At 42.0% G+C, this 16,996-nt stretch overlaps 1 protein-coding gene across 10 annotated transcripts in view; it reads left to right on the plus strand.

The window, feature by feature from the left end:
* The window catches only part of LOC120450606 (mitogen-activated protein kinase kinase kinase kinase 4), a 31,298-nt gene extending 19,075 nt beyond the window's left edge, over positions 1–12,223 (plus strand). For 2 of the 10 annotated variants that reach the window (XM_039633732.1, XM_039633733.1), the window contains exons 4-19: positions 97–541; positions 626–868; positions 981–1,483; positions 1,561–1,734; positions 2,319–2,339; positions 3,157–3,518; positions 3,961–4,102; positions 5,090–6,022; positions 7,624–7,791; positions 9,613–10,218; positions 10,284–10,439; positions 10,515–10,682; positions 10,749–10,898; positions 10,958–11,092; positions 11,166–11,240; positions 11,308–12,223. In XM_039633732.1, coding sequence (XP_039489666.1) covers positions 97–541; positions 626–868; positions 981–1,483; positions 1,561–1,734; positions 2,319–2,339; positions 3,157–3,518; positions 3,961–4,102; positions 5,090–6,022; positions 7,624–7,791; positions 9,613–10,218; positions 10,284–10,439; positions 10,515–10,682; positions 10,749–10,898; positions 10,958–11,092; positions 11,166–11,240; positions 11,308–11,481 — 4,455 coding nt within the window. In that variant the 3' untranslated portion in view covers positions 11,482–12,223. The remainder of the gene's footprint in view (positions 1–96; positions 542–625; positions 869–980; positions 1,484–1,560; positions 1,735–2,318; positions 2,340–3,156; positions 3,519–3,960; positions 4,103–5,089; positions 6,023–7,623; positions 7,792–9,612; positions 10,219–10,283; positions 10,440–10,514; positions 10,683–10,748; positions 10,899–10,957; positions 11,093–11,165; positions 11,241–11,307) is intronic. The other 8 variants (XM_039633734.1, XM_039633737.2, XM_039633735.1 and 5 more) reach the window with 8 other exon arrangements.
* Positions 12,224–16,996: the final 4,773 nt, after the last annotated feature.

The following is a 16,996-nucleotide window of genomic DNA, read 5'->3' on the forward strand; positions in this document are numbered from 1 at the left end:
GGCGAAAAAATTTCGCTCAATAGTTGAAGTTTCTGTTTTCTGTTTTTATTAAAACTTTGTTTTTAACATTACGAATTCTTGCTTTTCTATTCACAGGGCCGTCACACGAAGACTGGTCAATTGGCTGCCATAAAGGTGATGGACGTCACCGAGGACGAAGAGGAGGAGATCAAGCTGGAGATTAATGTGCTAAAGAAATACTCGAATCACCGCAACATTGCCACCTACTACGGTGCCTTTATTAAGAAGTCACCGCCTGGGAAGGACGATCAGCTATGGCTGGTGATGGAGTACTGTGGTGCTGGATCGGTGACGGATCTGGTCAAGTCCACCAAGGGTCAGAGCCTGAAGGAGGAGTGGATCGCGTACATCTGCCGCGAGATCCTGCGGGGCCTGAGCTACCTGCACTCGAACAAAGTCATTCATCGCGACATCAAGGGGCAGAATGTGCTCCTCACCGACAATGCCGAGGTGAAGCTGGTGGATTTTGGTGTGTCCGCTCAGCTGGATCGCACGATAGGCCGGCGCAACACATTCATCGGTGAGCTAAATGAGTCACCTGCCACCGACGATCCTACCTGCTAAACTGGCTTTCGTCCGCTTCTCTCCCCCGCACCATACATAGGTACTCCCTACTGGATGGCCCCCGAGGTCATTGCCTGCGACGAGAATCCCGACGCCACGTACGACAATCGCTCCGATCTGTGGTCGCTGGGCATCACCGCCCTGGAGATGGCTGAGTCACAGCCCCCGCTCTGCGATCTGCATCCGATGCGCGCCCTCTTCCTGATTCCGCGCAACTCGCCACCCAGACTCAAATCGAAGAAGTGGTCCAAGAAGTTTCACGGCTTTATTGACACGGTGCTAGGTGAGTCATCTGCTTTAACGACTGTGGTAGCAAGAAACTCTTTTTGACTCATGCAATTCCACTTGGTATAATCCCTTAAGAATCATGACTAAGCGTAATGTTTTATCAACAGTTAAGGACTATCACCAGCGGCCTTACACCGAGAACCTGCTGAAGCACGGCTTCATCAAGGACCAGCCCACAGATCGCCAGGTGCGCATCCAGCTGAAGGACCACATCGATCGCTGCAAGAAGCGCAAGCAGGAGAAGGAGCGCGAGGACTATCGCTACTCGGGCTCCGACAACGACGACGACGAACCGCAGCTGGCCGGTGAGCACAGCTCCATTGTCCAGGCACCAGGCGGCGATACGTTGCGCCGCAACTTCCAGCAGATCCAGGAGGGTCGCCTGGCCGCCGAGCAGCAGCAGCAGCATCACCTGATGGCCCAGGCGCAGGCCCAGGCGGCTGCCGCCCATGCCGCTGCCCAGGCACAGGCGCAACTCCAGCAGCAGCAACAGCAGGCTGCGGCGGCGGCAGCAGCGGCGGCCCATGCAGCACAACAGGCTCAGCAGGCCGCCCAGCAGCAGGCGCAGGCCCAGCAGCCCCAGGCCAATCGGCAGCCAAAACCGCCATCGGTAAGAAGATGCTGCTTAGCTTTGCACAATACACTGATTAAATGAAATCACTGAACCTTTTTTTTTTTTGTTTACAGCGCCAGCAGGTTGAGGAGCCGGGTCCGCCGGCACGGCCGCCACAGCGCCTGATCGTGGTGCCGGATCCGCCGCACGCCAATCGGCCATTGCCACCGACCCCCAAGTGCGGCGAGCCGGCGGGACAGACGCCGCAGCAACAGCAGCGCAACTCGCAGAATAACTTCAAGCCATCGGTGCGTATCGGGCGTAGATTAACAGCGAAAGGGCAGGGCCGATAAGGCGGCAATCGGGTAATCCGATCTCATGGGGAGGTCTCCAGAGCAATGACTTGCAGTCGAGAAAGCATAGCACCAGCTTATAGTTACTGAAATGTGCCCAAGGATGCCCCATCTGTGCCCCGTAATTTGTAAACCCCCCTCGCCCTCGACCTCGTTGTAGTTAGTTTTTAGTTTTGCCCATATGTAAAACCATGTAAAAGTCGATACCATGCCATATCTTATCCTAATTTATATCTCTTTTATTTTCATGTTATGTGCGCCTACATAATCTATATATAAATATATATTATATATATACCGTATACCGTATACAAATATGCATTGATAAACCCGTATATACCATATGCGCAATATATCTGTCGATTTATGATTTGACTCATGTGTGCATCATCCCGTTGCGCTGTTAAACCATCGTATGATTTTCGAACCGCACACGATTACGATTACAACAAAACAAACACTTGATATTATCAAAAACACCACAACAATCATGACTACTACTCCTAAAACAACAACAATAACAACTACAACAACAACAGTTACCACCAAGGAGACCTGAGGTATGTCCTACGATTTTCAGTTGAAGCCTGTCGCATCTTTTCTGTTTCGTTTACTGCTTGAGTTTCCGATAAAGTTTGCATACATTTGAAATTGGAGTGCGTTTCAGAAGTTCCTAACCTTTTTGTTAAATAAGATAACTGGTTTAAAACTAACATATATAACTTCGGCAACGCACTCTGCATTGATTGTTTTCCATTTGTGTAGCCCCAGAAATCCCCCCTTTTGGACCTTAGTCAAAATTGCTGTAACCGGAGGTACACAAAACCCGTTGTAACTCTTGAAATCCAAAACCAAACCAAACACCTATTGCACGTGCCACTTTTGAACTAAGCTTCCACAGCGCCAAGATTGCATAACTCAACCGATTTGACTAACCACCAAAGTAGATTGATATGCCTGGAGCATAGAGTTTCCTGTGTGATTGATGCGTTTCTAATGCTGTTTCGACCAAAGTGAAGTTTACATTTAACGACTAACAACCGAGCTTTCTAACCGATTCTATGTAATGCTCTACTGGATCCAAAAACACCTTTTCGCTTGGCGTGATCGTTTGATCGTTATGTTTTTGTTATCTATAAGTACCGTATCGGTGGAAAATCCAATCTAATGCTCTCTTACTTTTCGTTCCCCTCCCCCCTCGAAATAAATCGAAAACCCGAAAAACTGTGGTGTCATGTGCAATTCAACACACACCCAACAAAATACACACAACCAACTACACACACACAACGAACACATTCATACACAAATCCTCCTGCCCCTGAAACGAAAACAACAAACCCAAAAAACAAAAAAAAATGTATTGTAAAACTGTAGGATCATTTGGATGTGTTAGCAGCACAATTAAGTGAATTGGGCGTGGTCTTCTCCCAACAGCCACAGCCGCAGACGGCCGCCGGTGGCCAGGGATCCCAGCAGCAGGCGCAGCCGGAGGCGCCGCCTCGCAACAATCGCCAGTCAAGCGGTCTATCCTCCTCCGGGGGATCGGCATCCGGAGGCGGCGGCGGCTCATCCAAGCCGGCCGCCGCACTGCCGCAGCAGTCGAACAATCATCTTGGCCAGCCGGTGAATCCACTGGATCCCTTGGACAGCAGCGATTCGGACAGCGAACCGGATGAGCCCAACGATCGGGCCAGGAACGATGGTACTTTACTGGCCAGTGATCCGCCCAAGCCACTGTAAGTACACAAGCACAAAGAAGGGGCGTGACAGTTTGCAGCAAAATTCCACAAATCGATGATGCAATCAAGTAGTTCACTATCAATAATCAGTCGACAGGGAACGCAAATGAAGATGCCTGCTATCTCTTGAATTGAATCAATATGAATGTTTTAATTTGAATGTAATACAATATAATACAATCTATTTGCGATCCCTGATAAGAAGCAACACATCATCTCTCTATTGATACTACTAACCCCACTTCACAACATTCTTGTCTCTCACTTATTTAAACACCTCATTGATTACCCACCGCCCAACTACACCCTTCCACTTCCACATTCACTCCCATTTCATTTCCATTACCATTGCCACCAACGATTTGCCGCCCCTTTTTCGTTTTCGATTTGTTTTTGGCTTTTTGGTTTTCGTTACGTTCAGACCCGAATTCTCATATAGGCCCGGCTTGGGACCCGTCTCCGAGGACGCCAGCACGACAACGCCCTTGAGTCACGGCAGCGGTGGACCGCCCAACCGCCCACTGCCCCCCACGCCCGACGACGACGATCAGGCCGGCGATCGGACTTTGATCATGAAGCGCGTAAGTTGCACCCACATCTTCTTCCGAGCTCATAGCTTCTATATCCTTACATATAAACGCACGTACGAGTGCGATTCTTCGTTTAGTTTAGTTATTAGTTATTAGCTTTGATTTCTACCACCGATGAGATGCGTTTAGAGAGGGCTAGGGCAGAATGAGCTTTAGGTTAATTGATAATTGCATTGTGACATCGGTGACAATTGTACAAATTGTAAACTAGCTTTTGCTGGGTTAAAGGTCTGCCAACCCGAACAAAAGAACCTACCATTACAACTAAATCAAACGAAAACGGATAATATAAACTAAGTTCAACCTGGTTGTGGTTCTCTAAATTAAAGAGTTACTTAGACTAGCTTAAAATATTATTTGATTTTCCTACTAAATTTATACGAATTTGCATTAATCTTGATTTGATATAAACCTACAATTATATATATTTTTATAGTTATTTAATGGCGCAAGCAGCGTGAAATCTTTTTCGTGAATTTTTCTTTCTTTGTACAAATTGATTTTCCAAATTTTCGTTACCTTTCGTTAACTTTTTTGTATATTTTGATTGAGCCATGTGTGATGTTGCATCTATATAAACATTAATGCACTGGTGCATAGAATGTTGACACGATCGAGATATTGTACATACATGACTATATATGCACATTTGCACACACACCCCATAATATATATACATATATCGCTCGAATACCTGGGCTGGTACGCATATTTCTGTGACAACTGATCTTAATCAGAAATATATATATCAAGCCTTGTGTATTTGGCAACCTACCGGAATGAAGAGCAGAATTCATGAAAAACTTTCCATGCTGTGGTGGGTGGGGACGAAGCAAGCTCTCTTTTAATCGATATTTAGATGCCTCTAAGTATTAAAAACAGACCAACAACCTAACACCATTCTTCTCTTGCTGCGTACTTACTACAACAACAACCACTACTACTCCTCCCTGAACCTGAACCTGAAATCCCCAATAGAAACTAGAGCAGAACATAAACCGCCTGCAAAAGTCCGCCTCCACATCGCAAGCCAATGTGACACCGTCGCGTCGCGGCGATGAATCCAATTTGCTGAGAGACTGGGACTTTGATCGCTTCTTCCCCAAGAACGCAAACGGTCCAAGGGGCAGTGGACGTGGTAGTCCCACTACCACTGCCAGCCTGAGCCGCAGCTCCCAGCTGAGCACGCTGAAGGTGGACACGAAGCTGCAGAGGGCTAGTGTGGCGGAGGCCATCACCAGACCAGTTCCCAGGGGCTATCAGCCGCTGAAGGCCGAACCAACTGCCAGCCAAAGTATTGCCAAAGAACAAGGATCGGGATCAGGATCCGCATCGGGATTGGGAACGGGAAGTGCAAGTGGTAGCGGAAGCAGTGGTAGCACCAATTCCCCAGCGCATAAGCGCCAGGACTCGGACTCCCGACTGCCGATGAATTTTGAGCGCGGCTTTCGACGCGAGAACTCGGACTTCTTCCCGTTGGCCAAGCGATACTCGGCTGTGTTCAGTGGTGCCACTGCATCGGGATCCACAGCGGGATCGCCCTCTGCACAGGCACTGCAGAGGTCGAGCGCTGTGTACCAAAGGAACAGCATTTACAACAGCAGCATCAGCAGTAAGAGCAAGGAGAATGCCGCGCCTGGAACGCCAGGAGCAGCTGCAGCAGGAACTCCCACTCCCACTGCCAGTGCCAGTGCCAAACCAGGAGCAACTGCAGCCACAACCACTGCCACCAAGGGAGCTGCTCCAAAGACCTCCAAGTCCCTGGGCAACTTTCACTTCCTGCGACCGCGTCGCGAAAAGACTGAATCCGTCATTGTGCTGCAGAATGCTGCCGTTCGCGCCCAAAGGCAGCAGCAACTGCAGCAGCAGCAGCAACAACAGCAGCAACTGCAGCAGCAACAGCAGCAGCAGGTAAACGCTCTCAGCTCGCACCAAACAAGCAAATCAACAGAGAGGCAAACATTTATTCAAAAAATGCTGCGAACATAACTCACCACAAAAAAAATAAGAATATTGCAAAAATAATTATTCCATTAAATTGTGTTTTGTCTTGGCGCCAGAAAAGTAAACCAAACCCGAACTACCAAAAAAAGGCTGAAATTTACCATTTGGCTCGCTATATCCATACTCCATACTCACCGCATCCACACACACGCACTTTCAACTAATAGCTCGTAAATAAAATATTAAAACAATACACACCCATTGTTGCTAATCCAAAAAAACCGCTGGAAATGTATAATACATTTAGGGGAAAGCTAAGAGATGTGTTTATCTTATTTTCATTGCTTGAGCATGTTTGGTTTTATTTGGTTTTTATGCTCTATTGTTTATTGCATTCTCATTTGTTTTGAATACTTTCATAATCAATCGGAGCCCACGCCATTTTAGGACCTAAGCTAACCGCAACCTTAATTAAGACTATCTAATACGCTTAAGAACACTGATTAACAAACGCAAATAACCGGTAGACAATCGAGATCGGTAAACTAATCTAATCTGTATATAATCCAAAACCCCGAAAAGAGGCAAAAGTATCGAATGCTAATGAGATCAGTTAATACCCGTAGTGCAGGTTAAAGCTTTCCTGAACTTCCTGTTTAAATGTTAATAATACGGTGTCGATACAGTTTTATGATTGAGTTTTGTATTTTAGGCAGCTCAGGGATCATTTAAAAACCGTAAAAACAACTTAAATTAGTTAAATAATGAAATCTTTATGTATTTGGGTTTAATTGGAAATAAACACCGAAATCGTTTGGAAATATAGTATACCTTTGTTTCTAGATTCATAATAGCTAATGCTAGTGCTACTTATTAAACAAAATCTCTACTTTGCTGCCTCTTGTAACTCTGTAAATTAGAATGCTCTGTATCATCTGTAAACTCTACTGCTTTCGCTCAAAATTGTTTTAAAGCTTTTCTCTGAACAATGACAAACTCGACCCAGGAATCAATTACAAAATTTTGCTGGTTTGGTATGCAAGACTAAAAGTTAATTAAGAAACATAAACAATACAACGCGCCCGTCTGAAAGATTGTTTCTGCAACTTGAGTCACGTTTTGCCTGCTGCGCTGAAACTGAAATGTTGCTCATTTAGAATAAGTGTTAGCTTTAAAACAATTTTGAGGAACACAGCGGAACACTCGATACCTAAATGTGATAGCGTTTAAGCTCTGTATAACAGGATACACACACATCCCGCACCCAAAATACTGTCTATATACCTGTACCTACTATAAATCCATATGCGGCTAAAGTCGAGGCTTCGTAGTGGAGGGGTCATCATTAGGCAACCTCAAAGTGTCTCATTGGCATTCATTTATTTTGTGCTGCTGCTCTTGAATCTTTTGTACGTTACTTGACTCATTTCGTTGTTATTTCTGTTTCTCCCACTTTCTTTCCCCTGAAGACATTCTATAACCCCATTTTTCCCTCTAATTTCATTGCAATTGTTTAAGAAACTGCATTTACTCGATATGCTAACTTTGTATCATGTGTTTCCACACAGAATCGAGGAGGCGGCGGCGGCGGAGGAGGCGGTGGCAGCAGCGGCGTGGGCGCCGATGGTACTGGATTGGGAACTCCTGGGACAAGGACCAGCAGTGTCCTGCCGGATCTACTCAGCCAGGCGTCGCCGGCAACGCCACCGCGCCATGATAAATCATCCAGTGAGGAGGTAAGTAATGTGCCCCATAAATACTCCACCACGTCCTCTTGTGTTTTTCGTTTTAATCGATTTTTCATTGTGTTTTTCGTTCGTAACCCTTGTGTCCACGTTGAGTTTATTTATTGTGATAATATATCTCGTTACAATGTACTGTTGTTCAGGCCGATTCATGCCCATTATCCCTGTTAGGAATCATGGCTAAAACAATAATACTTGAAGTTCTTCCGGTTTGATAACAGAATCATAAAGTAGTCCATTATCAGTCATCAATTTTACAAATTCCACCTTGAAACGTATTTATAACCAGTGAATCAGAACACGTTCGATTGAGGAATTGTCACTAACATGGGAAATAATATTCAAGTCAGCGAAATGCAATTCTTTGCTTAGAAGTAAATTATATTTATTAGCTGCTTTTTTTTTTGGAATACAGTTTTTGTTTTAGAATTTTTGATTTAATCATTTTTTATCCCATTTCTAACCGCAAACATGTATGTGACTAATCCCTAAGATAAGGAACATCTTTGGCGTAAACTTATTTTTATGACGTGGAGCAAAGTTCATTATGAGGAGTGTAAGCAATGAAAATTGGTGGAGAAATTTTGAAAAAACACAATAATTTGCATGCTCGTATGAAGCTCTCACCAAGTGCATGACAGAGTATAGTTAAAATTATTTATCAAACACATCAAAAAGCAAAGATCCAAACGTTTAAACAAATCTCTTCTTCTTAATTGTGCTTTGTCTTTCCGCAACGTTTGAGCTGATGGCCACTACGATATATTCTAACAATTTACAAATTACCAATCAAAAACAAACAATCAAAACATTACAATAGTAAGTATGAACGAATAGTCCCCCCCACCGACAAAATGCTCTTTATTTTGTATAATTTGCTCTCTTAAAAAAAACCTACAAAAACCCAATAAACAACTACCAAAACATGAAAATACGTTTGTGTATAGCTATAATTTTCTCCATCTTATGATTTTTCATCACATTATCACAATGTGCCATATATTCTGTACGTGTATAGCTAAGTTTTCTTCAAAGGACATGGAAATCTTAAATATTATTTTTGCACATCTCTACAACTTTTCCCAGCTCCACGAAATGTGTATATATTTATTTCAATTTCAACTTTTGTACTCCCTTTGTCTTTTGCGTTGTAAAGCAGCCAATCTTTTGTGGCTAACGTTTCGTCTACTATACATTACACACATTCACATACAACACACACACACTGGGAGAAATGCTTCCAAAATATGATCAAAACACAACATATTTTTAAAAGGTTTCTTCTTTTGTTACCAAAGGCCTCTGGGGAAAGATTAATCACATATTGATTTTAAATCTATTTTGGTTTAATCTTAACACACTTCCGCCTTTTTACCACTGAATTAACATGGTCTGAGTTTCGGCTATATTTTCATTTGTTGTTAGTCTAAGCATCCACACATAACACTTGTAAGCACACGAAACACTATTGTAATGCTCTCTATGCTCACATAAACCGAAGCACACACCCAATCCTCGCATGGTATATTATTTAATTTATCTTATTTTTAGTTGACATCTTAAGACTAATTAAAATTTTTCTGCACTTTTCTATTTTTCTTTTCTTTCTACATAAAACCCGTACAAATATCGAAAATCAATAAAAATTCCAACCGATGAAATCTGTTGTAAAAATATAAATAAAAAAAATAATTAAAACAATGAACTGACATAATCGAAACGTATGAACAATAAACAATCGATAATACGAATCAATAAAATAATATATAAATCGAAAACAATCGCAATAATCGAACGGTGTTATCGATTAAGCAGTATCAAGCGGCCATTAGCTCATCCGTGCATTCCACGCCATCGAAATCGTTTATCGCCAGCAGCGGAAGCGGCGGCGGCGGTCTCGGTTTGGGGGGCGGTACCGTTGTGGGCGGCGTGATTATCAGCAGCAATCACTCGCCCCAATCGACGATATCGCTCGCCTCCTCGTCCTCGAATTCGCGCCAGAATTCGCCCAAGAATTCGATCAGCAAGACGCGCTCCTCCAGCAGTATTACTAATCTCTTGCACAAATCTGCTTCTTCCTCCTCCGCGAACCTGCACCACCTGACGCCCTGCTCCTCGACGTCCTCGGCCTCGATCTCCAATCCGCTGCCACCGCACGCCTACGCCCTGCAACAGAAGCAGCGCAGTTTCCTGACCTTCGGCTTCGGGGCCGGCGGCTCTGGTCCCTCGCGACGGGAGTCGCACGTCAATGTCAATGTAACGCCCACCTCCCACGAGGCGGCCAACGATACGCCCGAGATCCGTAAGTATAAGAAGCGCTTCAACTCGGAGATCCTGTGCGCAGCGCTGTGGGGCGTCAACCTGCTGATTGGAACGGAGAATGGCTTAATGCTGCTAGATCGATCCGGTCAGGGCAAGGTAAGTGATAAGTAACAAATACAATGAAGTTCCATTCTAATGCACTGTAATGTTTGCTGCCACAGGTGTACCAGCTCATCTCGCGACGCCGTTTCCAGCAAATGGAGGTGCTAGAGGGCCAGAACATATTGGTCACCATATCCGGCAAGAAGAACCGAGTGCGCGTCTACTACTTGTCCTGGCTAAAGTCAAAGATCTTGCGCACCGACGGACTCTCCGATGTGAGTTTTAAATTGTAAAATTTTCCATATCATCCATTCGATACTAATTTCCATTCGATTTAATCTCGACTACAGCAAGTGGAGCGTCGGAACGGTTGGATAAACGTGGGTGATCTGCAAGGTGCTGTACATTTTAAGATTGTCAAATACGAGAGGATTAAGTTCCTAGTGATTGCATTAAAAGACTCTATTGAAATTTATGCATGGGCTCCCAAACCATATCACAAATTTATGGCATTTAAGGTGCGTCTGCCTTCCTAAACATACATATAACGGATATACAAATTTGTAATGGTTTTCGTTTCGTAGAATTTTGGTGAACTGGAACATCGCCCGCTTTTGGTCGATCTCACCATTGAGGATCAGTCGAGACTGAAGGTGATCTATGGCTCCGCCGAGGGTTTCCATGCGGTTGATTTAGACTCAGCTGAAGTATACGATATCTATCTTCCCAAGCATGTAAGTTGGCCTGATCAAAAGTGTCGTAATTGATTACTCAATAATTGTTATTTCTGCAGACTCAGGGTGCAATCATTCCGCATTGTATTGTGGCGCTTCCCAACTCAAATGGCATGCAATTGCTGCTTTGCTACGACAATGAGGGCGTCTATGTGAACACAGTGGGCCGGGTTTCCAAGAACATTGTACTGCAGGCAAGTCATCGGGGAATGCTTCCATCTATTTATTTGGTCAGCGTGTTAATAAACTTTTTTAAATCCCTCTCAGTGGGGCGAGATGCCCACCTCGGTGGCCTACATTGGCACTGGACAAATCATGGGCTGGGGCAATAAAGCAATAGAGGTGAGTAGTAAGCTTGCTCTTGGGAGCTTGAGTAATATTTTTAATGGCGCTTTCCCCCTTATTACAGATACGTTCCGTCGAGAGCGGCCATTTGGATGGTGTGTTCATGCACAAAAAGGCGCAGCGCTTGAAATTCCTTTGCGAGCGAAACGACAAAGTATTCTTCAGCAGTGCCAAAGGTGCTTCATCGTGTCAAATCTACTTTATGACGCTCAACAAGCCGGGCATGGCCAATTGGTAATCGAATCGAATCCAAACCCATCCAATCCAATTCAATTCAATCCAATCGACGATCGATGATCTTGGCAGGCAGCCTTCGATCGACGCCCAGCGATCGATTTGCTCAACCGGCAAACAAAATCAACCCATAAACATTTTCTTCTTATTTTACCACAAAAAGGAAAACGAAAATGAAAGTATCTAACGCGAACACATAAAAGATAATTAGCTGATTTAAGTGAAGAGTGCATAACGATTAAGTGAGATATCCTAAAAACAAACACACCAACAACAACACTCAACAACATACCAACAACCCGAGGTCATGAACTTGTGCTTATGAAATTCACCACGACAACGTTTCAATTAGTAAATGTGCTAAGAAAACTCGATCAACACGAGCCTATATATATATATATAAAATAATCTACTTAATATTTAGAACCGAACATTTCACGCTCACTCGTCGAGGTTTTTTGTCAGATCTGGTCAGAAAAAAACCGCAATTAAAGCAATTCGTATCCTCCATCCTTTCGATGTATGTATATTAACGTTACATAACTGAACACTCAGCACACACGATTCAGATTCAGATTCATTTCAAATGTCGTTTCACAATTGTGTATGATTTCGCTTACAAGTTAAACTTAAGTTGAAAGCCGACAGCGCAGCATAAGCCCACAAAACATACAAGTATATCGAATTTTCAGCACAAAGCCGAAAATATAGAAGAAAATATATGCAGTTAGTTTTTGTTCTTGATATTATCAAATAGAATTTATTTGTGCGTTTCTGATAAATACGTGTTAGTGGAGAGAGCAGAGGAAATGTATACATTTTATCGAAATGCAAATGCAAATGCAAATGGAAATCGAAGCGAAGCAAAGCAAACAAAACCCACATAAAACGCCATTGTAAAAACTAAGTGATAAACAAGTAAATAATTGAATAATGTAAAATAAAGCCGTAAGCGAATGCAAAAGCGAATGCGAAAGCAACACAAACCCAAGCAAGCTTGCAACAATTGAGGAAATCCAATGGAAATATAGAAACGCACCATGACGTTTGCGAGAAGAGCTACCTTAATAACAAAATTGGAGGGAATTACAAAACGAGAACCTAGTTAAGCTGCATTTTTTACTGAACTTTTATACAGAGCCAAGAGAATGATGAAAACAAAAGCAAAAATAACGGATGAACGAATCGAGGAGGGAAATTAAACCAAAATTCTATAAATCGTAGCATGTTAAAAATTGATAACCATCTCCACATCTCCGCTTGTTGTACTGTGTGCATTTCTTTGTGTTTTTTACTAGCTTCAATATCAAAAGTGGTCACGTTGCAATATCTCTATATCCAGAGCATATAGAACCTCGTCCCCAACTGGCGCACATTCAAGCCCCCCGCCCCCCAATGAAACACTAATTCTGCCTTATTTTATGTTGTTTGCGTGATTTCGCCCCACTCCTTCTCTTCCACACGAAAAAAGAAAAGTCTCATGAAGAAGTATATTTAAAATATTGTTTGTTTTTGTGTTATAAAATGATTGTACGCCCCCGTATTTAGTAATGTTCATCCAAGCAAAATGGAAAGATAAGTGCACTAAACTGCACATCTAAAACAACAAAAAAAGAATAAAAGAATTAGTAATAAATGCTTACTTTATTTCTAAAATAAAACAAGTAAAATGGTACAGAAATGAATGTAAATCTAATTATTATATATATATAATCTCAAAATTAAAAAAAAAAAAATACAACAAATTCTATGCATATTATTTGAGGGTTGCTTTTGGAAATATCTTCTAAACTCTTTAGCTGGTTGCTTGAGTTTACCAAACGACACTTCACAATCTTTACATCAATGTAGAGACCCTTACACTGGTTTGAGTCATTGCTAGTTTTTTTTTACATTACTTTACATATGTAAATACTACTCATTTATTGCAATTATATTTTCTTGTTCTGTATTTTCTGAAATTCTAAAATGTTTTCAAAACAAAGTAGATTCTGATTTAATGAATAGGACTTAAACGATATTTTAAACACACTTTTTGAAATGCGGCGCTCATTGCTTGAATGTTATTGAATATTCGATTTAATTGTACGTTATCAATGTGACCGCATTTATAAAATAATATCAAAACCCATAACGCTGCAGCACATCGCCGATAGTATCGAGTAATCTTCTCCTATTGTACCACCACTAAAAAAACAAAGCAAAACCAAAATCGGCCCGAAATTCAAGCGAACCGGACGCGTTTTCGTCGCGAGTTTAACCGCTGCAAAAATATCAACAATAAGTATAAATTGCCGCGGGTATTGAGTTCACATGATGATCGAGTGATTTTTTTAACTGAACGAATAGCGTTTTCGAAACAGTATATTTATCAAGTGTTCCGGGTCGCGAGTATTTAAAAAAAAGGATTTGTGTATACCAAAAGGGCTAAACAAAAAGCTTTTTAAAGGTAAATCCCAGCAAAAGAGTGCTAAATGGAGTTTTGCGAGAAGCAAATGTGCCGGAAAAAACGTACAAAACAGTGCAAATGAAAATAAAAAGACGCCGACTATATGTGTATTAGGTCCATCTGTATGTGTGAAAAAATCCTGGACAACGCCACTCCTTTTGCGCAAAGAAATTTAATAAAAAAAAAACGAAAAGAAGCTGTATATAGAGAGCAAAACGAAGCTGCGCCGGAGTTGAACAAAAATGTAAAGGAAATGTAAATGGGGGGTGAGGGTGACCGATAATTCCGAGTTTACGCAAATATTTTGAAACGAAATCGCCATTAAACTCAGGTTTCGATTTTAGTGCAAATACAACGGTAAAACAATGAAATTGCATTTGGAGTAGCGGCATTTTTAAGGGTGTGTGTGAGTTCGAGTCCTGCCGTCCTGCTTGCACCCTCTGCGCAGAAGCAGCACAGCGAAAAAAAAAACCCCGAAAAAACAATTGCAAATTGCAGAAATGCGGACCGAATACGAAAATACAAAAATAGTTTCTGCCAACAGCTGGCGGAGTTTCAGACACCACCTGGCGAAAAAGCCAACATGGGACACTTAAACAGTTAAACGGTTCTCCTTTTTATGGCTTTTAATAACTGGTTTCGCAGAGCCTTTGCGCGTAGGTGCGAGCGAGCAGGAAGTATGCCCCAACCAAAGAACCGTTGATCGCAAAATGCAACTGCGATCGGGATGATGAAGAGAGGGGAAGGAGAGGGAGGAGGGGGAGCGAGAGCGAGATGGAGACTGGGTGATAAAAAACCATAACATAACAAAACCAAACAAAACGAAACGAAAGCAAGTGACTTTTGTTTTTCTTTTGTTGTCTTAGGTTCTGTTTGCATGTGTGTGGGTTTCTTCTGATAATTTCGCTATCGCTGTTTTGGCCTTATTTATCGCTGTTCTTTGTTTTGCAATTCTGCGAGTGGCCGCCATTTATGCAAATATGCAAAAATCACAATTCTATTTGCACTATTTCCTCAATAAAAAATCGCTGGCGAGGCCAAGAACATTATATTGTTGTTAAATTCAGCTCTTCGCGGGTACAATTTCACCCTCTTTTGTGCGTCGCGTGCTCTGCGCTTCTTTTTCTCATTTGTTTATTTTTAGTTGCGGAATTTCTGGTTACAAACCGTATTTAATTTCAACGACTTCCCTCTGTTGTGCTCCTTATTCTCCAATCCCCACCTTCTCCTTCCTCTTGCTCTTCCTTCGTCTTCTTCTTCTCTCTCTGCTCCTTCTTTGTCTCGCAGAAACAGTTGCGCTTCATGTCACTCCCCAATACACAGAGAAAAACTTTTCAATGGTAGTGAATAAAATATTCCATCAATTTAGCAGAATTTCTTAAATGATAACATTTTGTGCAGTGCACTGGAGAAGGGAGCCCCAAAAGATACAATAAGGGGAGTTTGAGGAAATACACAACAAGAAGAAGGGCCCGCCTTTGTTTAATGACTTCTGTGTATATTTATTTATAGTTGCTTCACTTTAATGTTTCAATTTTTATTTCCACACCATATCCATCGTCAATTTGTCGGCGACTTTAAAACTCATAAAATGTCCAGCTTTTTTCCGGCGTCATAAAACTTTCGCCCACGCTCGCGCAATTTGCATAAACTTAATTAGTCAAATGCAGGCACAAAAAGTTATTCAACAAATTATTCTTAATTAAAGAAACAGCCAAAGTCGTATGGCGTTTGACAGATTGAACATTCAAATGCGTTAATTTTCATGCAAATCTGTGCATTATGCTAATCGCTTTGAATGGCCAAAAGTTAGCTTAACGCCTTGAATTTATAGTTTCACCATTTTGGCGTTTATGGAAAACTTTTGCAGCGGGTTAAATGTCCACAAAAATGCAAGGAGTTGTTCTAAAATGTGCTTTCCATCAAAGAAACAATCTTATAGAAACCCAGATGACAGATCCAACATTAAATAGTTATAATCTTGATTATGTGCCAATAGTTTTAAAGACAGAAAGTCAAATGGTTTAACTGGGATTTATTGTTTCAAATTATATCGTTTTGTTTATGGCCAATCTCGACATCTGTGTTCTTTATAAGACCATCAATCTTTTGGTCAAAAGAGAGCATTTAACTTTTCAAACTTATGGCCAAAGTTGAGAGGCTTGGATTTATTGCTTCACATTTATGCTATTTATTTTACTAGAATCTAGTCTCAACTATGTATTTCCACAGAACTCCAGATCGCAGATCTGTGTGAATTAAATTAATCAAATGCAGACATACAATAATACAATAGTTATTCAAGAGATTATTCTTAATTAAAGTAGCAGGCAGACTCTGTTTTCGTTTTAATCTTTATTTTATGTTAATCCTATATATATTGTTTTATACTTTTCGCATTTATGGAAAACTTTTGCAACTACATCGAACGAAATCGAGATCACAGATCACAGATCTCTCCGAACTCTTGAGTGTTATGTTTTTCCGTTTGTTTTTCTATCTTTTTTCGGTGGCCCACGCGCAGCTGGCGAAATCAAGTTTAGAAATTCCCCCGTAGCCCCCAAAAAGTATGGATACCCCTGACTTTATCTCTTGCGTCACTTGATTTGGCGCAAGCTTAGCACACGACTCCAAAAGAGTTTGGAGCCACTTTTTGGGGCCATATGATCTTGGATCTCTGGCATTTTCGCTCGACTTTTCAGTGGAAACCCAACAGTAACCAATGACAATAGCTATAGGTCTATATATGTATCTGTACTGATATTAACAGTCGCCGCAAAATGTCGCCTTTATTTATTCATCCATTTTTTCCAACTCTTTTTTTATGAGGCTGCCGTTTGGCGAGCCGCCATATAAGGCATCTAAATTGTGTGCGCGTTTGTGTCTTGGATTTTCGGTTGATCAATGATCATGATTCGTTCATGGCTTGGGGCCATTCGGCTTTTATTGTCTGAGGAAAAGCGATATTAGCTAAGCCTAATGCGGCCATTTGGGGCTTGATTTTTATTGGCTGTTTACGGGGTTCACTGAACCCAGATTGCAGTTAGATTTGATAGTTAAATTTGACAGA

This window comes from Drosophila santomea, chromosome 3L, assembly GCF_016746245.2.
Source record: "Drosophila santomea strain STO CAGO 1482 chromosome 3L, Prin_Dsan_1.1, whole genome shotgun sequence".
NCBI classification, from domain to species: Eukaryota; Metazoa; Arthropoda; class Insecta; order Diptera; family Drosophilidae; genus Drosophila; species Drosophila santomea.